Consider the following 18,369-nt stretch of genomic DNA (forward strand, 5'->3'; position numbering starts at 1 on the left):
ATTTTCTTCCATGTTTTAGTGACATCGTGTGTCCAATGAGTCCAATTGTCCTTTAATGTAGCCTGTCGCAATATTACATTACATTACATTTGGGCTTTTCTTGTGCTGCGGCCCCTCGTCCCACCCACAAAGCTCCGCCCACCGGCCACGTCAGAAGGCACGCCGCCCGCGTGTTCACCAAACGAGCGCACCCTGTAATCACACCGACGGACTTTCGGCGAATGAGATGAACAAAGAGCCGGTTACTTTCCAGGGAAACAGACAACGCTCCTCAAGCTCCACGGAAACATGGAAACCGGTAGGTCGAAGTGCTACTCCCCACCCCCCGTTTCGGTCGCGAGGGGTTCGCGTCGCCGGCAGCGCGAGCGCAGTCTCGTACTTGACAGCTAACGTTTGGAGGATGACAGCTGAGGAAGCTAACGGTGGGGTGGGGGGCTAGGCTAGCTTTGCATCGCGTTAGCCTCGCCAGCCTGCTAGCATGACTGTGCCGTCGTTCCTACTCGTCGTCGGTTAGTCCGGTCGCGCCGACGCGCTGTCAGCGGGGGCACCGGCATCCGAACCGGAGACGCGCGGGCCGTTCACGCGCCTCGACTCGTTTGTTTAGAGCCGGTTTGTCTCCGCTTTAAAAAAAAAAAAAAAAGGAGCCCCGGAAGCGTTAGCTCGTGGTTAGCTAGCCAACGGCGATGGAAACACTAGAAGCTGTCAAAAGGAAAGTATTTAAAGTGGGAGCCTTTTGGTTTTAGTTTAGTGGAGGAGGAAATCTTTACACGTTCACGGGGGGAAGAGTTTCACCTGCATTACACCTCCTCTCGCAATGCGACATTCGTATAAATAAATAAAGCTTTCAGGCTTTTTTTCAGTTGGATTGTTTCACCTCAGGTCTTATTTCTACACTTTTATTGGGTCGCAAAGGTGTTGGCCTTCCTTCGAGCTCTTCATTAGCCTGTTAGTGTGGATCACAACATTAATTTAATTAATTTTGTTTTTAACTTTGTGTATGTAAACTGAGCCTCAACTTTTAGACTTCATGCCAACTGCACATGGAGCAGTGATACCTGTGCTTGGCCCTTCTCCATAGAAAACACACTGATGCATGTCCTCAGTAACTATTTAATTCACCCAGGGGCTCTTCGGTATTCTTTTATTACACACACACACACACACACACACACACATATATGTTGCGTTGGTGCAAAAAATGCTGTTGGCTAGTATTTTATTACTGATTCGTCTCACTCTGTTCCCCTCTCGTTATCTATCAATATAGCTAATCATCAAAACTCATCAGTGTCAAAACATCCAACTGTTGCGCCACAAGAAAAAACAAACAAAAAAAGACTTGTGTGCAGGCCCGCTCTCGAAATATTCTCCTCCTAAGGCCCCGGTTGTGATTTATTTTCAGATGACATGGACATGACTGTTAACGAAGTTTGACACGTCCTAATCTGCGGCGTTCAGTCCATTTGTGTCGATGGAGAATAACAGAATGCATCTGAGGGAAAGGGAGAGAGGGGTCGAACTCCAGGCAGCATGCATGACTAGGCAATGTCCCCTCTCGATGTTTAATTGCTCTGCACTGTTAGTTGACGGAATTACTGCACATCAGTGGCAGTTTGTTCGGTTGTGTGTGTTTGTGTGTCTGTGTGTGTGTGCACAGGTGTTCTTCCACCACTCAACAGGACTAGAAAAGCTTTCCAGTGTGTTCCTCTCACAGATGGAGCCACACGAGTGATATCAGTGAGCTTTGATCAGCCCGTATCTCCCTTAAGGGCCACTTATAGCATTCTTGATTACCTCCTTGTTTGAGCTTTGCCTTAAGCCAAGTCTGTCCTTCATTCATTATTAGAGCTCTAATCAGTTACATTAAGGCAGTTACATTATTCATTAAATTAGGTGCTGTTAGTTTATGACTATCGATCTAGTATTTTTCCAGGCATTATTGTGACATCTGAGTACCTGAGTGCTCATAAATCAGATGTTGAGAAGGAAGTGTGTAAGTGCACAGATGAGTCTCTGGAATTGGCGCAGTTGGAAATTCCTCCTCGTAGTTGCAGTCAGCTGTCTGTGAGATTCTTCCTGTGCCAAGTTTAATTTCTGCTAGTCTTCAACGCCGTCATTATTATTCATCATTGATTCTGCTGTTCTCTCTGTCTTTTATTCTTCCTCCTCATCCATCCCCCTTTCTTGCTCCCTCAGGTCTGAGTCAGGAGAAGGTGTCCTCCTTCCTTAAGCGGCTGCGGGCCGAGCCGCGCTACCTGTTGGCCCAGAACGTGTCGACCTGCATCGACCCGTTGGAGGTTTGTCTGCACCGGCAGACTGTCCAGGATACTGTGCACATCTTCCAGCACACTATCCCCACAGAGGGCAAGCCCGTCACCAACCAGAAAAACTCAGGTAGGACACAATGTAGTGTATTAACATTCATGTTATAAGTGTACCGTTTAGGTAAAATAAATATGCATCTGTATGTGGGTTTGAGTGGACGTCCCGGCTCTCTGGTCATTACACACAGATGCCTAAGATATTCTAGTTTGTGAATTTACATTTTAGTTCTCACTGCATCAATAAATAGCACAGATATCTGCTATTTAGCACACATTGGTAAGTGAATGTATTTCTGAAATGAATTAGAATTGACATACACATTTTCATTCGTCTGTGCCCTTACACTATCTTTTCAAATATATTTCTTGACTGCAATTATCCATCACAAACGATGGATATGCGCGCTCTAACTTTTTTAATATTATACCGTTGGCTCTGCATTTGCAAGACGTTGGCGGTTCCTTTAAATTTGATTTGGAAGTTGCAAACTGAATTGTCAATTTCTCAGTAAAAGCTGACATTTATTTTTGCATTGCTATCTGAAGCTTTTTTTTCTGGCTGACATCTTCTTTTTCTACGTTGACTCATTAGGTGTTGGCAGATTTAATGTTGGCTACAGAACTTTGTCTAGAGCAAATTTCCCAAAGAAAAGTCAGGAATGCATTTTGAGCATCCCGAAGAGACAGTCCATGCCGACCAGGTTACAAAGCAGACCATAGTTCTTATTAAGCTGAAATCATCCTCTCAGACAGACATCTTTTTTTTTTTTAGGTTTAGAAGTGAACATGCAAAGATCCCTGTGTGTTCGTGACTCGTCACCGAATGAAGGGAGCCGGTAGCATTGCTGATACACCTGTACAAACGCATGATACTCAGTGACTTATTTCTGTCTCTCTGTCCTCTCTTCATTCATAGGGAGATGTTGGATCTTCTCGTGCCTCAACGTCATGCGTCTTCCCTTCATGAAGAAATTAAACATAGAGGAGTTTGAGTTTAGTCAGTCCTATCTTTTTTTCTGGGACAAGGTAAGACGTAGAGCCACATGTCCGTTCTCTGCTACTCGGGATGGTTTTTCACTCTTAATGAGCTGACTGATGCAATCTCTATTAGATCTTTTTCCACTGTTGATTTATTGAATAATTCTCTAATCTTTTTTTTATTTATTTTTATTGCATTCACTTAGTATTCACTGTAGCACTAACACTGGTCCAGTGTTATTATGCAGCATTCTACGACAAATACATTCAAATAAAAAACCCTTTTGTGTGTTGTGGTCAGGGCTGACGTCACAGTTACCATGACCTTTTACTTTTGTTATTATCATCTATAGTGAGTTTTTGCATAAAAATTAGGAAATACATAATTATATTGTTATATGTAAATACATGCTTTGATTAAAATAAATCTTGGCATTAGTATTTCCATGATGTATTATAAGCTGCTTACTGCTAGTGTTAGGAAGTCAAACGGATCATAATTCCCTCTCTAATATCTATTTTATGCTGCTGTGAAAACCCCCTCAGCAGTTGAGCCCGTCACTGCGATTACTCTGAGCATGGAAATGAGTTACAATATAATAACTGTTCCAAATGGTTTAAGGTTGTTCCTCAACGGCTTATTTTGGCCTTGCAGTTGTGACAAATTGTTAGCTCTATGTCTTATTTACTCACGGACACGTGTGTGTGTCCGTCTGTCCGTGGGCGTGTGTGTGTGTGTGTGTGTGTCCGTGACGTGACGGTCTGTGCCGCGGTGTGCCGGCGTAAAACAGTCCTGTGGCTGCACACATGTAAATGTGACCGGCAAAGAAAACATCAATCGGTGCAGTGAATAATGTGTTTTTTCATTGGGTAGACCTAATAAGTAATGACTTTGCAAAGCCTGCCTGACAGTTATTATTTTCTACTGCTGGTAAAAATATGACGCTCGACTGTTTTTAAGTGAAGTGAAGTCTTGGAGGTTTAATTGTGTCATTAGTCGAATCTCAAGTCCTCAGTTTGTTGACTTAAGTCTAACTCAAGTCTACACTTCTGCGTAACATATACTAACGTGACATTATTAGATCGTACCGCGACTCACTGTCCCGGTTGTGTTTGTTCTTCCTTCTGCAGGTTGAGCGTTGCTACTACTTCCTCCAGGCCTGTGTGGAGACGGCACAGAGGAAGGAGCCGGTGGACGGACGCCTGGTCCAGTTCCTGCTCTCCAATCCAACCAATGACGGGGGACAGTGGGACATGCTGGTCAACCTCATTGGTTAGTTCTCACCGTGACGCATAATCACATTTACAAGAAGTTCATGTTGAGTGATTGACTAAGTGATTTGTGCAATTGCTAAAACACTTAATTCGGTCATTAGGCGATGAACTGTACTTACTCTAAATATGTGAAAACCCTGGAGGGACGTCAGAGTGATTTGACTGGATTGACTGACGAGTATCGTTTTGTTTTGTGCCGTCCTGTTTTCAGAAAAGTACGGCGTGATTCCAAAGAAGTGCTTTCCAGAGTCGCACAGCTCGGAGGCCTCGCGCAGAATGAACGACATCCTTAATCATAAGGTGAAGTCGAAACGCTTTCCTTTCGTTCAGACCAATCACGCATGGGGTGAGGCAGTGCTGATGTTTTTGTCTCGCTGTGCGTTTACAGCTGAGAGAATACTGCCTAAGACTGAGGAACATGGTGGCCAGTGACGCCACTAAAGATGAACTGTCTGACGCTATGGACACCATGATCGAGGAGGTGAGACTGAAAAGAGTCACGTGCAAATGTTGTAGTGTATATCGAGTGGGGTGATCTTCTGCCACAGGAAGTTTCCAAAGTATTCAAAACCCTATCGAGGAACTCAGGAACGTATTCTGCATTTGACTGGAGGAACTTGGAACTAAAATGCTTTTTCCTCCAAAAATAGTTTCAGGTGACAAAAATAGTGTGCGTCCTTCCAAGGGTTCAGGAACTATCAAGGCCAACAAACACAGACTCTGTGGCTGCTACAACTGTGTACAGCTTCATTCACAAAATACAAAAGTACTGATTGACATGATACAGACATTTCTATATTGATGTAGTCCAGTATGAAATAAAAACAATTTTAAACGTAGGATGGCAGGGCTGCTGCATTGCAATATATAGTCCATTGTTCCATTGTTACCAGAAGAGGGTGCTGTTAAATCACCGGCTGCAGCAACATCTAGCCAGTTGGAAGGGATACCTAAAAAACAGCCTGCAGGCTGATCCCAATGTCCCAAGTGTTTCACCCTGAACCTGTATGAATGTAATATAGCAGGTTGAAGACTCGTGTGCCGTCCTCTTTGTTGACTTTTTTTCTTTTCTTCTTCTACTGGTAAACCAGTGTTAAACATCACAGCCTTTTTAATATGTGTATATACACATTCAGATGTGAATGTAGGTGTGTAATCTGTCCTTTCTGGACTACAGAGTGTGTAAAAGACAATAAATAAATACATAAACACCTGCGCACGGCCTAGATGTCACAAAGTTGAAGGTAGCGATCTTGTTTATGAAAAACAGTCCATCACAGAGTATCTGATGCGGTCCAGTGACGAACAATTCACCCCCTAAACAACAATAAAAGGTGCACACCTCTTTCACACCGTAACAAACGTAGCGTGTGTGTGCAGTGAAATGCGGTCATGTGTCTACAGTGTGTTTTTGTGGCTTGTTACACTGTCTGTGTGTATGCATAATACGCTTGTTTACGTTTCCTGTGTGTGTGTGTGTGTCAGCGAGGGTCAATGTACGAGTGGCCAGCCAGTCAATCAGCCTCCCATTGAGCCGACTGCACACGGAACAGGGGTCTGGTGATGCAGCCTGTATTGTCAGCTGTTTGGTTGCATTGTGCGGCTGGCTGGTTGCTTGTTTAAACAGTCGTCTGTATCTCGCAGCGCCTCTGAATGCCCAGCCATGGCTGCACACACACACACACACACACACACACACAAACATAGGTTGCGCAACAGTAAAGACTGCTCCCGCTGCACTGCACGGCAGGGCTGGAGGGGAAGCGGGAGGGTTGTCGGCGTGTTTGTTTGTCCACCTGGAAGTGGTTTGTTTTGCGAAACACCGCTCTGTCACGGCCGGTGGTGATGGAGGATACGGTCATGTCAGAGGAACGGCTGACGTAAAGGGAGCAAAGAGGTTCAAGGATATTTGACCAGCATCACTCTAACTATTTTAGATTTAACTCTTTGCACTGAGGTGGGTGTGTCCACTTATAATATCTGAAATTAAATCCCATTTTTATTTATTTGTTCAAATCCCCCAAATTCAGTCTTTTACATGTTTTTGTTCCCGTCATGACCCCCAGTGGATAGATTACATATGCACGAGATGTTAGTCAGCTTTTTCTGTATTTATTTTTTATTTTTTTAATTCGCAAGAAATATATTGTTATCAACATTTAATGTATGGCCAAGTGGATGATTCACTTGATACGAGTCAACATTCATCTGCAGGAAGCATCACAGTTGCACCAAATTAAGCTGATGTCACTTAGGACAATGAGACGCGTTGTAGTACTGTGATAAAGTGCGTGTTAAAATTATTAGTAAATGAGGAAAAATTAATAATTTATTGAGTCCCGGTAAACCGGTTCTGTGGTGTATCCTTGATGTCTGAATAGGAAATTCGGCATCGTCACTGCACCAGCAGAACGTTAAAATCGAGCCATCTAACCTGCTAATGGACGTTAAAAGAAATGAATGAGGATTGTTTTGGAATTATTCTTTATTTACTCTGACTGTGAGCTGCCATGACGAGTTGTGCTGGTGTGGTCGCGTTTGATTTGCCTCCGTCGCCAAGAGCGCCGCCGGTGAACCGACCGCTTGCATATTAGCTCTGTAAATTAGGGAGGATGTAATAAACTTGAGGTGACTGACATCTTATCAGGCTACGCGGACAATCACCGAGGGTGTCGGGTGATTAATTTGTTGGCATCTCGGCATGTCACATCCCATCTGTTTTTTTAGCAGAGCATGTTCAGGAGCTGTTTGTTTATATTAGGTTTACAAACAATTTCTCAGGTATGTCAATGACACACGTTCATCATGTCTCATGTGTGCAAAACGGTGTGTGGGTGTGTGTGTCTTCCGTTACGGGTTTTCTTTTTCTTGGACTCTTGCAAGCGGCAGCCAAGTGTTTGCTCTACGTGTTCACCTGGATTTGCACCTTTTCTGCACGCTTGTCTCTTTGTGCCGTGTCAGTCCTACTTTTAGTGTGTGCGGAGGTGACGCTGTCCACCCCTCCTGCGTTGCAGCCCCTGATTGGGCGCTGGTCTTCATCACGCCAGCCCCCACACACACACACACACACACACACACACACACACACACACAACACTCCCGTGACAGGCAGCCGGGGTCAACGGCTCTGCTTCCACTTACTGTGCCCAGGGTGCGCTTGATTTTTAAACGGATCCCTTTTTGCGTGTCGGGTGTCTAGCTGCTTTACTGGGTCAGGCACATTGCACATCACATGTATCGGGAAAACCTCTGCAGGGGCAACTTTACGCATTTCAAGATGCACCTATATACCCCGTTTGTCTTTCCAGAGGCTTTGAGGAAGACCCTATCCATGCACTGCATTATTGAAGCAGAGAGGATTAGTTTAAGTTTCAAAGTCAGTCTTTCTCTTTCATGCTGCATCTGCTGTGTGTCCATGCTCCTCGACTCTGACTTACATAGACAAGTAGGCAACGCACACACACTCAAATATAGGGACGTTCACTGTACATGCACGTACAGTTACCACTACACACACACACACACAGATGGTATCCCTCACACCACAACTGCAGCCCTTCCATGCTCCATTGCGTCATGGAATCAGAAACACCATGTGTGACTCTGGTCTTGGCTCTGGAAAAGAGTGATTCTCAAGACGGGTCTAATTTATGAGACGGCCATCGAATCACAGAGGAGCCTTCTATCGACTCAATTGATTTGTTGTTCGATGTGTATGCGGGGGGGGGGTTCTTGCAGGTTTGTCGTTGTCAGGGGGGCTGCAGCGGCGAGCCTTGCCTATCAAGAGACGTCCGCTCACATTTGTTGAATTTCTGTGCACCATTGTTAGAACTTAAACACTGACCACATGTGTGTTTATGTTTACAAAACACGGGACGTTTAATCAAAACCTCGCTCATTTGTATCCAAACTGTTAGCATGGTGTCATTTGCTTACACTCACAAGTCCAGCTTCTAGACAATGGTTATAAATTTAACCCAGAGTAGCATTGGGGCGCACTGTTTTCTTAAATGTTGTCTTGAAACCGGTTGAGAGCCTCCTTCAGACAATTGTGTTAAGATTATTTTTGGACTAAAAGCAATTTGGCTGCGTCTATTTTCACCGCAGAATGTATCTCAACTTTAATTTGTAAATCACGTCTAATATGTTTTAAGGCACAAAATACAAGGGCCTTTTTTAAATCCACCTTATTTCAAAGACTGATCTGGGCTGCAGCACTTTTCCACTCCCACAAAAGGTGACAAAAGTAACTGATTTTAAAAATGCCTTCATACAACACACAAGGATAATAGCATCGTATGTTGTCACACAAGCAAAGTGCATCGGCAAAGACTAAGTGGGCTTCCTGTGCTTTTCACACTTTAGCCCCACTCTCCACAAAGTCGTTGCTGTCTGCAGACAACACATGTGGCCCAGGAGAGAAGGAAGGCTAAAGTCTTGTAAACAGGGCTGCCTTGCTTAAGGATTAGGGCATACCTCTTCTTTGGTTTGCTCTCTGGACGTGTCGGACTCGCTCTCGACTCTCACCAGGCGATGCGTTTGTTTTTGAGGTCAACCGATCAACAAGCAGAGAGGGGCTGCCAGCCGGACTCGACACTGGAGCGCAGATGCCATCCAACATTAGCTGCAGTTCGCCCCAATGGTGTGCGAGGCGGTCGGCTCGGTGTTTATCGCGAGACACGCAAACTCGTCCTTTTTCTCACAGAGTTCGAAAACTGAACCTCAGCTGGAGACGGATGAGTTGAGGGGAAAGCTGCTCGTTAACGAACGCTCGTAACGGCTGGTCCCCCGAAACCTGTTTGAATGTCATGTTATACAAGACGACACCTTTATTTTATTTATTTTTTTAAGTGCCGTTCCAAAACACCAGTCGAGGTTACCAGTAAGGCGGTTGACGTAAAATCTTAAATTTCTGGTTTCTCGAACGTTTGTTCAGTATTATTTTACACACTGCCGGCGCTTCGTGAAAGTTATTGAGTGTGAATTAAGTTATTCAAAATAAATCACTAATGAAGTAGTTCTTTATATATGTGAGAGGTATTACCTTAAGTCAGTTATCCTCTTTTGTATTATTTTACCGTTTTACCTCGCCAGGGGCGCGAGAGGTTGAACTGGCATTAGGAGGGACGCCTACAGTACGTCTCGGGGCATCTGAAAGACGAATTGTAAAGTCAGTGGAAAGGTTTTAAGTTACCAGGGAGAGTTATTGTTTGAAGAAAGAGAGGAATCAAAAGAAAAGGGCGGGGGATCAAGGGGTCTCGGAGATGTCTTGTTAAGGTGCCGAGGGGCATCTGGGCAAACACAGACCAGACAAGGGGATGGACACCGTGGCACGTCGTCTTGCCCACAGGGCAGTCTAAACAAAGTCGTTGAATTAGGAGGAAAATGGCTCCGGGGGGGGTGGATGAGGCGCTGAACAGATGCCTTTGTTGACTCTGTGCATGTGTGTATTTTTGTGTGCGTCTGTACTCTTTGACTTTACGCACTTCTGCGATGACGAGGGGAGATTGTTTGTTTGTGTAAGCCGGGCCTGAATTTATGCATTTCTGTGTGTTTTTTTGTCTCTGTGCAAGTATGTTCGGGGGTGAGGATAGTGGGCTCAGTGTCTCCTAACCAGAGGGCAAGAATGTCCATCTTTATGTAGGGGTATTTAATATGTTTTGACTAAGCATGGGGAAACTGCTGCTATTTCTCCAGGCCGAGCCAAAAATAATCCTCCCGTCGGCTCCATCGTCAGCTAGACAGAAGGGTAATTCGTCTGGAAATCAGTAGTAGAAGTCAATAAAAATAGTGTGTTTAACATCTATTAACATGTTTCTTTAGCGACGCCCACAGTCGTGGCAGTGAGCGTGTGATTTATCACCGTTCATCTGCACAAACAAAATAAAGGCTCACGCCGTTATCTACCGCCAACAATGGACTGCGTATCATTTTTTTTCTTTCTTTTCTTTATCGTATCTTATAGGAAAAGCATCTGCCGGGTCCTGGGAGGGAAGAGCAGATGATGGAAGGGGAGAAGGGAGGAAAAGCAAAAGGGGGAAATTCCTGAGATAACTATATCTGAGGTTAGAAGGGCCAGATTGACAGACGGCCCAGTCCAAACAACCCGATTTAGCCCACAGGAACTCCGTCTGAACTCCATCTGGGAGACACACATGGTTAGGAGGGGAGGGGGGGGGATATGAAAAAGATGGAGGGGAGGGAATAAGAGGGAAATGTAGGGAAAGTAGATAAACGCCAAAGGACTGATGGATGAGGTGTATGCAAGGACAGATGTGGGTTTTCAGTGCACATTAAGAATATGAGCTGGAAATTAAATGTACGAACGTCTCCAACTATCTTTCTATAGGCAACGACATTGTTTTTATACATTGATTGACAGTCTGTCAATATGAGTATATAACACAGATTTAGGACGGCACGAGTTTGATGCTCAAAGCGTGTGCTTGTGCAGGTGTTCCGGGTGGCCAGCGTTTGTCTCGGCAGCCCTCCTGAGACCATCTGCTGGGAGTACAGGGACAAGGAAAAGGCCTTCCATCGCATGGGACCCCTCACCCCGCAGGAGTTCTACAGGGACCACGTCAAACCTCTATACAACATTCAGGACAAAGTAAGTGACCCATGAAACGCATCAGATAGGCCGCGCGACACGCCGTTTTCTGACCCCACACGTTTCCCTCGCCATCCTCAGGTCTGCCTTGTGAACGACCCCCGACCCCAGAACCCTTACGGGAAGCTGTACAGCGTCGAGTTCCTCGGTAACATGGTCGGTGGCCGCACCACGCTGTACAACAACCAGGCCATCCAGCTGCTTAAAAAGGCCGCGGCTGATTCCATCAAGGACGGCGAGGTAGGCCGGGGCGAAACGGGCATGAATGTACACCCGGTCCGTCTTTTGAGTGCGTCGGTGTGTGTGTGTGTGTGTGTGAACTTCATAAACTTCATAAACGTGCTCCGCTTCTCTCAGGCGGTGTGGTTCGGGTGTGACGTCGGGAAACACTTCCACGGCAAGCTGGGCATTAATGACATGAACGTGTGAGTATGATGTGTCACGTGGAAGTGTGTATTAAGACTTTGTGCCGATTGTCTACATACACCACCGCTTGTTTCTGAGTTTGAACTGAGTGTGTTTCACTCGAGATGCCGCACAGCCCATTGGTGTGTAGACGGGAGGGAGGGGTCAGCCCCTTGTGGGTTGTCTTCATTCAGTCACGCGATGCGTCCTTCCAGACGCAGATCTGCACCTTTTTTTTTTTTTTCAAGTTTCACGAGACATTTGAATCTAGTCTTCTGCTCATTTTGTCCCACTTATTAGAAGCAATGCATTTAGCGTGTCTAACGTGGCTTTAGTTTCATAATTAGTTTGTGCGGCCTAGGAATGCAGTAAAACTGTTACGCTTCAAAGCCCTTCAGGGGAGCAACAAGGGAATACGACGACATCCCACACAGCGGATATTCAGTGTTTTTTTCCGCCACTATCACGATACTGAATCTTTCAACTTTGAAATGCTTAAGACAGCTGAACACCAATCTAAATGTAACGCGACTATATTAAAAATTAATTTCTCCAGGTAATTGGCACACTCGCGTTGGTCACCGTTGACTCCCAGTCTGTGTCCACGTGACTGGACTGGGGGGGGGGGAGGGGGAGTTGCTTGTCTTTGCCCTTCAGGTGCAGCGGCATCTGTTTCTGAGTTGCAGGGTTAAATTTGCCCACTGAAGCAAACCAGCGAGGTGCCGCATGTCGGCTACCGAAGCTCATCTTTCACACAGGACTCTTCATGTGCTGGTGGATAATAACTGGAATGAGGCTGAAGCTTGATGGATCCCATGAAGCTATCAAAACATTGCCTTTTTTTTCTCTCGAACTGATCAGTGTGGAGGTGAAATCAAGGGCAGAGTTGGAGCTCTTTTCATCAGAAGGTGATGTGATTCATGTGTGTGTGTGTGTGTGTTCACAGGTTCAACCACGAGCTTGTGTTTGGAGTTTCAGTGAAGAACCTCTCTAAAGCAGAGCGACTGATATACGGAGACTCTCTCATGACCCACGCGATGATCCTCACTGCCGTCACGGACAAGGTACGCTCACACAAACACGCAGCGTAGGTGGGTGACTGCTCAGCATGCAGTACGTATACAAGCAGGAATACACACGTACAGAGTTTATTGCATCAAAGCCTCGCTGCGTGTTTACGCTGCTTTTAATCGCCTGCAATTTTTCATATTGATGTCAATTTCCCCCCCAGATGTAAGTAACCCCAGCTGTTCTCACTTCTCACTCTTATCTCCTCATTGTCTTCTCTCTCTCTCTCTCAGGATGGGAAAGAAGGGTTTGAGAAGTGGAGGGTGGAAAACTCCTGGGGGGATGACCGCGGGAACAAAGGTAGGTCCAGAGACACGTAACGCATTATTACACAATTCTTACTTTCAGTCCTTTTTTTTTTTTTTTTTAAAGGATGACTTTCTTGTAATGAATTGCCAGAAAAAGTATTTTTCAAGCTGATTTCATGTGTCAAGTCACCGAGATGCAGCAGTGACTAAAACAGTCGCTTGTACCTGGATCTGGTCCCGAAATCATATTCCCCCTCTCTCTCTTTCACATCTTTCTCACACGGCGGTGTCTCGTCATACATCCTCCTTCCTGTTTGTGTCTATTGCATTAGGAACAGGATTAGACTGAGAGACCCCCCCCCCCGTGTTGCTGCTTCATGAACTCGTAATTGGCTGTGTCCTGTTTCATAAAGGCTCACAGACCTTATTGTGTTCCACGAGCTCAGCGCGTCTGGGTCAAGTTGCATAAACGCAGTTTCAGAAGGAGCTAATCCGCGAGGTCAGATCGTAGCAGCGGTGGAATTCCTCCCCCCAAAAAAATGTCTTTTGCGAGATATTTGTTTTTATGGATTCATTGTGTGGCTTGGTGACACCGTGACCGCTCACAGGGCCGGTTGGTGAACTGTTGTGGCTGGCGGGGTGAAACTCAAAGGAATTGATTCCGCCGTGACGTATCTCTGTTTGATATGCTTGTGTGACCAGAACTTCAGACTTCAGAGTCTGCGGTACAACGCTGACATAATAAGACTTGTTGTTGCAAAAATGCTTTTTTTTTTTTTTTACTGGAAACTTTAGAACCAGATTCTTCTTTTCTTCTTGTGGTCCGCTAACAGAGTGTTTGTTTTTTTGTTTTTTTTTTGGAAAACCACAAATCTAAAAAGGAATTTAACAAACTTTGTCCGACTTGAGTTCGACTTAAGTCAACAAACTGAGGACTTGAGATTCGACTAATGACACAATTAAACCTCCAAGACCTCACTTGACTTAAAAACAGTCGAGCGTCATAAGTATGTCGTTGTGTTGCATCGAGGGGTAAGTCCGGCTGGTTTGTCTTCATGCGGCAGGCCTCACAACACAGCGGGTCGTCCACATCGCTGCCCCCAGACTTTACTGGCTGCTGCTGCTGTTATTCCCTCTGTCCTTTCATCTCTGCTTCTCATCTTCCTCTGACCCCTCTGCCTCTCTACCATCTCTGGCCTCCACATTCCGCCGCAAATTATAGGAGAGTATTTCAGGTCAGTCACGCGTCGTCTGGCAACACACACATACAGTGCAGCATATACACACACACACATAGAGAGACACACACACACACACAAACCGTAGTGATCGTTGGGGGAAAAAACATGTGAAAACCCCGTCGGTCATATCAAAATGTATTTCACGCATATCTCATTCCATAAACACCGGTGGATCTGGAGCTCGTCCGCAGACAAATTAATAAAGTTTCTTGAGAACGAGAGTCCAGGGGGCTTTGGTTTGTTTGACCAAAAATCTCCGGGGGCGAGTGTGTGTGTGTGTGTGTGGGGGTGGGGGACAGGCACAAGTGGAGAAGCATTCAGGAGAGAGCTGAGACGAATCTTGCGGTGTCATGCAGGTAGAATCGGTTTTGAAATCGAGAGGTGTGGAGATGATTTAGGAAAGACGACACAAGGAGAAATTGGAAGAGTCGTAACAGCCGTAGAGCAGAGTGTGCTTTTCAGGTTTGTCGAGGCTTAACATCCCTTCAGGCCTTTTTTCTTTCTTTTTTTTCATATCCCTCCTCGCGCCAAAAAGAGTCTCTCACGAGAGGTTTAGCTTTCTGCGTCCTCCATTCTCAAGCCTTACTTTTTTACACCGTGTGAGGCGAATACTTGGCCACGCATGATTTTATTTTTCACTTTTGATGGGACTCGAGCCCGGAGGTGGACACCATAACAGCTCTGGATCGAGCGCTGATTGAGTTTGACGTGCGGGAGGGAGAAACTATGGTTTTCTTTTTTTTTCCACCTACGCGATTCCATTGTTGAGTAAACACAAGAAGATGATGTTGATGCGGACGGAAAGGATTTCCCTTTTTGTGGCGGACATGACCGACTCTTGGGAAGAGAAGCTTCATTAGCTTTACAGTATGCTTCTAATCCGCTGCCATTATTTTTTGCACCCAAACCACAGTTGCATATCTGTCCCGTCACCTCATTTAAAGGACCGATTTCATTCTCTATAAAAGGGAAAAACCACAGCTCTGCGGGTGCACTGTTCCCCTTCTATTCTTATTTCCTCATGTGGAAATAACCCACCTTCCTCTCTGCTGTCAAGGGTCAACATTATTACACAGCTGCATCTTGTCCCCTTAACATCGACCCGGTCCAATCGGCGTTCAATGGAGTCTGTTTTTGATGCGTCCAAAATCACTGTTCCTTTCCCGAGAATCCTTTCGTGTCGGCCCGGTGATGTGATGGGGATCGGAAAAGCAAGATGGCTGCTCCACATTCTTCTAGCTTACAGTACATCCATCTGTTCTGAGACGGGACAGTCGGCCTAGCCCTAAAAACAAATAAGGACACCCAACATTCTCACACACACACCATGCCACCCAACACGCGGGTTCCAGGAAGCTCACATCAACATACACACACACACACACACACACACACACACACACACACACACACACACACACTACAGTGAGAACCAGGCACCGTGCCATCTTAAGATTTGCGTACTTGGAAGAACACACACACACACACACGCCAACCCCGATACATTGTTTTGAACTGCGCCGCGTTCTTGCGGTCACCCTGACGTCTTTTGATAAGTCGACTTGACGGTAGGAGGGATGCTCTCGTTTGCTCAACTCTGAGCGTAAAAAAGAAGAAGTTGTTGTTTGAATTCACTCTCCGGTTGCCAGTTCTCATCCAGCTTTCCCCGTATGTGTCCGATAAGAACCAAATCATGAGCCGCTGCGGTTCCCACGAAAAGTCTTTTGTTATCTAAAGTAGAAGTCTTTTTCATTTACATGAATCTGTTCAACATGAGGCTACATCCGCCTCCGGGAAGGGGAAAAAAAAAAAAGAAGGCTTTAGGTTATTCTGTCAAGGTTGGCTTTCATAACCACCAAGCTTTGGCCACGTTGACCTTATTCGACCACACACACACACACACACACTGAGGGAGACAGAGACAGACATTGTTTAGTTTTATCAGGGTGGGTGTGCAGAGGTGATAGCAGAAGTGTTTAATGCCAGGGCGGGGGAGCGTGAACCGCGAGGGTCCTCCACCCTTCTGCCCCGTTGTAACAATAGAGTCGGTGATACCGGACCACTCTGTTGGAACTCCCAGTGAAAAGCGGAGTCACAATAATCGGCTTAATTAGTGACATGATGTCGTGATTAAGGCTCCAACAGATTGACTTTCGTCTTTTTTTTCCCCCCCTCAAATCCTGCAATTTATTTTTTATTTTTTTTAACAAAGACAGCTTAAAGGCTGGAACACACTCACTTTTGGAGAAGGGAAAAAAAAAAGGCGACACATTTCTGTTCAAATTTAAAGGAGCAAGCAGCACTTTTTTTTAAAATGAAATGCAAACAACTTTGTACGAAAAAACATCTGCGGTTTATTTATACCGACTGATTTTAATTATCGTACGGGAAAAATAATCTACACGCATTTCCAAAACTCTTTATCAAACCTTATTTGTTATACAGTAAATAAATGTACAGAGACCTAAAACGGGTGTCGTATCGATTATATTTAACCCATAGACTGTAAAACCTTTTTAGAACAGCTCATGCATGAAGAATGTTGAAAATTCTGACTTTCTGAATGTTTGAGAAACCTTTTCTCTTTCGGAAGAATTCCTTTTTAAAACCTTTTTCAGTAGTTTACAATCGTCTGACATGGTTTTATCCAACTTTGTAGGTTGCAAGAAAGATTCCCCACAGTCCACTGAGGTCATATTTTCTTCATGTAACATATTATGAGCAGATCTGTCTTGAGATCTGGCACATGCAGTCATGCAGGACCGTGATGCATTACGTACTTTACTTCTGTGAACAAATTCACATTCACCTGCTTTTATACCTTTTGTTGATGCCTATTTTCTTTATTATCTGATATTCAGATGTGTCACATTAGACCCCTCATGAAGCGTATTTAAGATTGTGACCCAAACAGCTTGACCTGACTGAATGATTTCCAGGTTTTGATTTGTTTTTAGTGTGTGTGTTTTTTTTTTTGTTTTTTTTTTCTTTCGTTCTCCGCTTGACTGCCGTCATTCTCTGTGAAAACAAATCTGTAGCGCCTTTTTAACGACTGATTGCTTGTCTTTCCCGTGTCCGTCTCTGCAGGTTACCTGATCATGACGGACGATTGGTTCTCCGAATACGTGTACGAGGTCGTGGTAGACAAGAAATACCTCACAGAAGATGTCCTGGAAGTGATGCACGAGGAGCCCGTTGTACTTCCTGCCTGGGACCCCATGGGAGCCCTGGCATAACTACAGAAATCCAGGTTTTAGCCCCCAACCTCTGGTCTATTTGACTCCGCCCTATTCATTGGCTGCTTTTATCTCTCCAGTACTTCCCTCGCACCTCCTTCCAAAACAGCCTGATCTTCTAGACAAAATAATAAAGATTTTGTTTTCTTTTTTTACTGTGTCTTTTGTCTGCCTTTTTTTTTTTTTTTTTTCTTCCAAACGGTTGAGGTTTACACTTTAAAACTCCATTTTGTTCTTTTTCTTTTCCCAACGGTATAAGGCTCTAAATCTGGGCTGAGCATTTTTAAAAGGTGGGTTTATTGCATCATAAACACTTCTCATTTTGAGACGAGGCAGCGTCATAAACGAGCAGAAGATTTAATAGAACAATCTTGAGTTGTAGGTCACAAAGACTCACAAAGACTGTGAAAGGCAGGAAACACTGCTGTGGACTTCCACGCCTGTGTAGTCCAGAGCTTTAACAATATTTTTATATTGGATTAAAGTTTGTTTTTCACTGCGTCTCTTTCTCCTGCTGGACACAAGCAAAACAGTCGTGATTTACTGTTCTTGGAATAACACATGCAGAATTTCCAATAACACCCTATCTTACCATAACTTCCTCTCTCGCTACAACACAATTTAAACCAGAAAAGTAGCATAGGTGTCTTCAGCCTGTGTCTGTAAGGGTCATACGTCAACAATGCTCATTTCTACAGAGAACAGCTTCATCGCCCGTCTCTTCCTGCTTTAAAACACTCACGTCAAAGTACGGACGACCTCTGACCTCCCAGCGGTGGGTCTGTCAGCCCGGTTCTCTGCAGCGTTGTTGTTCAGAGAGCATTCGGCATCACCGGCTTAAGGCGGACGGGAGAGGCCGTGTTTTATCGCAATTTCCTGTCACATTGCACTGTGTGCCGGAGACAAATTGGCATTAAGGTAATCCTTTAAAAAAAAAAAAAAAACAGCCTACAGTAATAACTCCTACGTATAACTAATAATAAC

The 18,369-nt window shown here is 44.9% G+C and overlaps 1 protein-coding gene across 1 annotated transcript; it reads left to right on the forward strand.

Moving 5' to 3' along the window:
- Positions 1–143: 143 nt before the first annotated feature.
- Positions 144–17,540, forward strand: blmh (bleomycin hydrolase). Its single transcript, XM_034548161.1, has 12 exons — positions 144–298; positions 2,197–2,394; positions 3,241–3,350; positions 4,434–4,575; positions 4,789–4,877; positions 4,966–5,058; positions 11,032–11,187; positions 11,269–11,427; positions 11,545–11,612; positions 12,539–12,656; positions 12,894–12,960; positions 17,237–17,540. The coding sequence occupies exons 1-12, from the start codon at positions 289–291 to the stop codon at positions 17,383–17,385; spliced, it is 1,359 nt and encodes a 452-aa protein (XP_034404052.1). The 5' UTR covers positions 144–288; the 3' UTR covers positions 17,386–17,540.
- Positions 17,541–18,369: the final 829 nt, after the last annotated feature.

The sequence above is a fragment of the Cyclopterus lumpus genome, chromosome 13, assembly GCF_009769545.1.
Source record: "Cyclopterus lumpus isolate fCycLum1 chromosome 13, fCycLum1.pri, whole genome shotgun sequence".
NCBI lineage: Eukaryota > Metazoa > Chordata > Actinopteri > Perciformes > Cyclopteridae > Cyclopterus > Cyclopterus lumpus.

What these genes read in the sequence shown, in the direction of transcription:
- blmh (XM_034548161.1), top strand. An exon ending in CATGCTGGTCAACCTCATTG is followed by an intron (nt 4,576 to 4,788) that starts GTTAGTTCTCAC and finishes TCCTGTTTTCAG; the next exon opens with AAAAGTACGGCGTGATTCCA. An exon ending in TGGACACCATGATCGAGGAG is followed by an intron (nt 5,059 to 11,031) that starts GTGAGACTGAAA and finishes GTGCTTGTGCAG; the next exon opens with GTGTTCCGGGTGGCCAGCGT.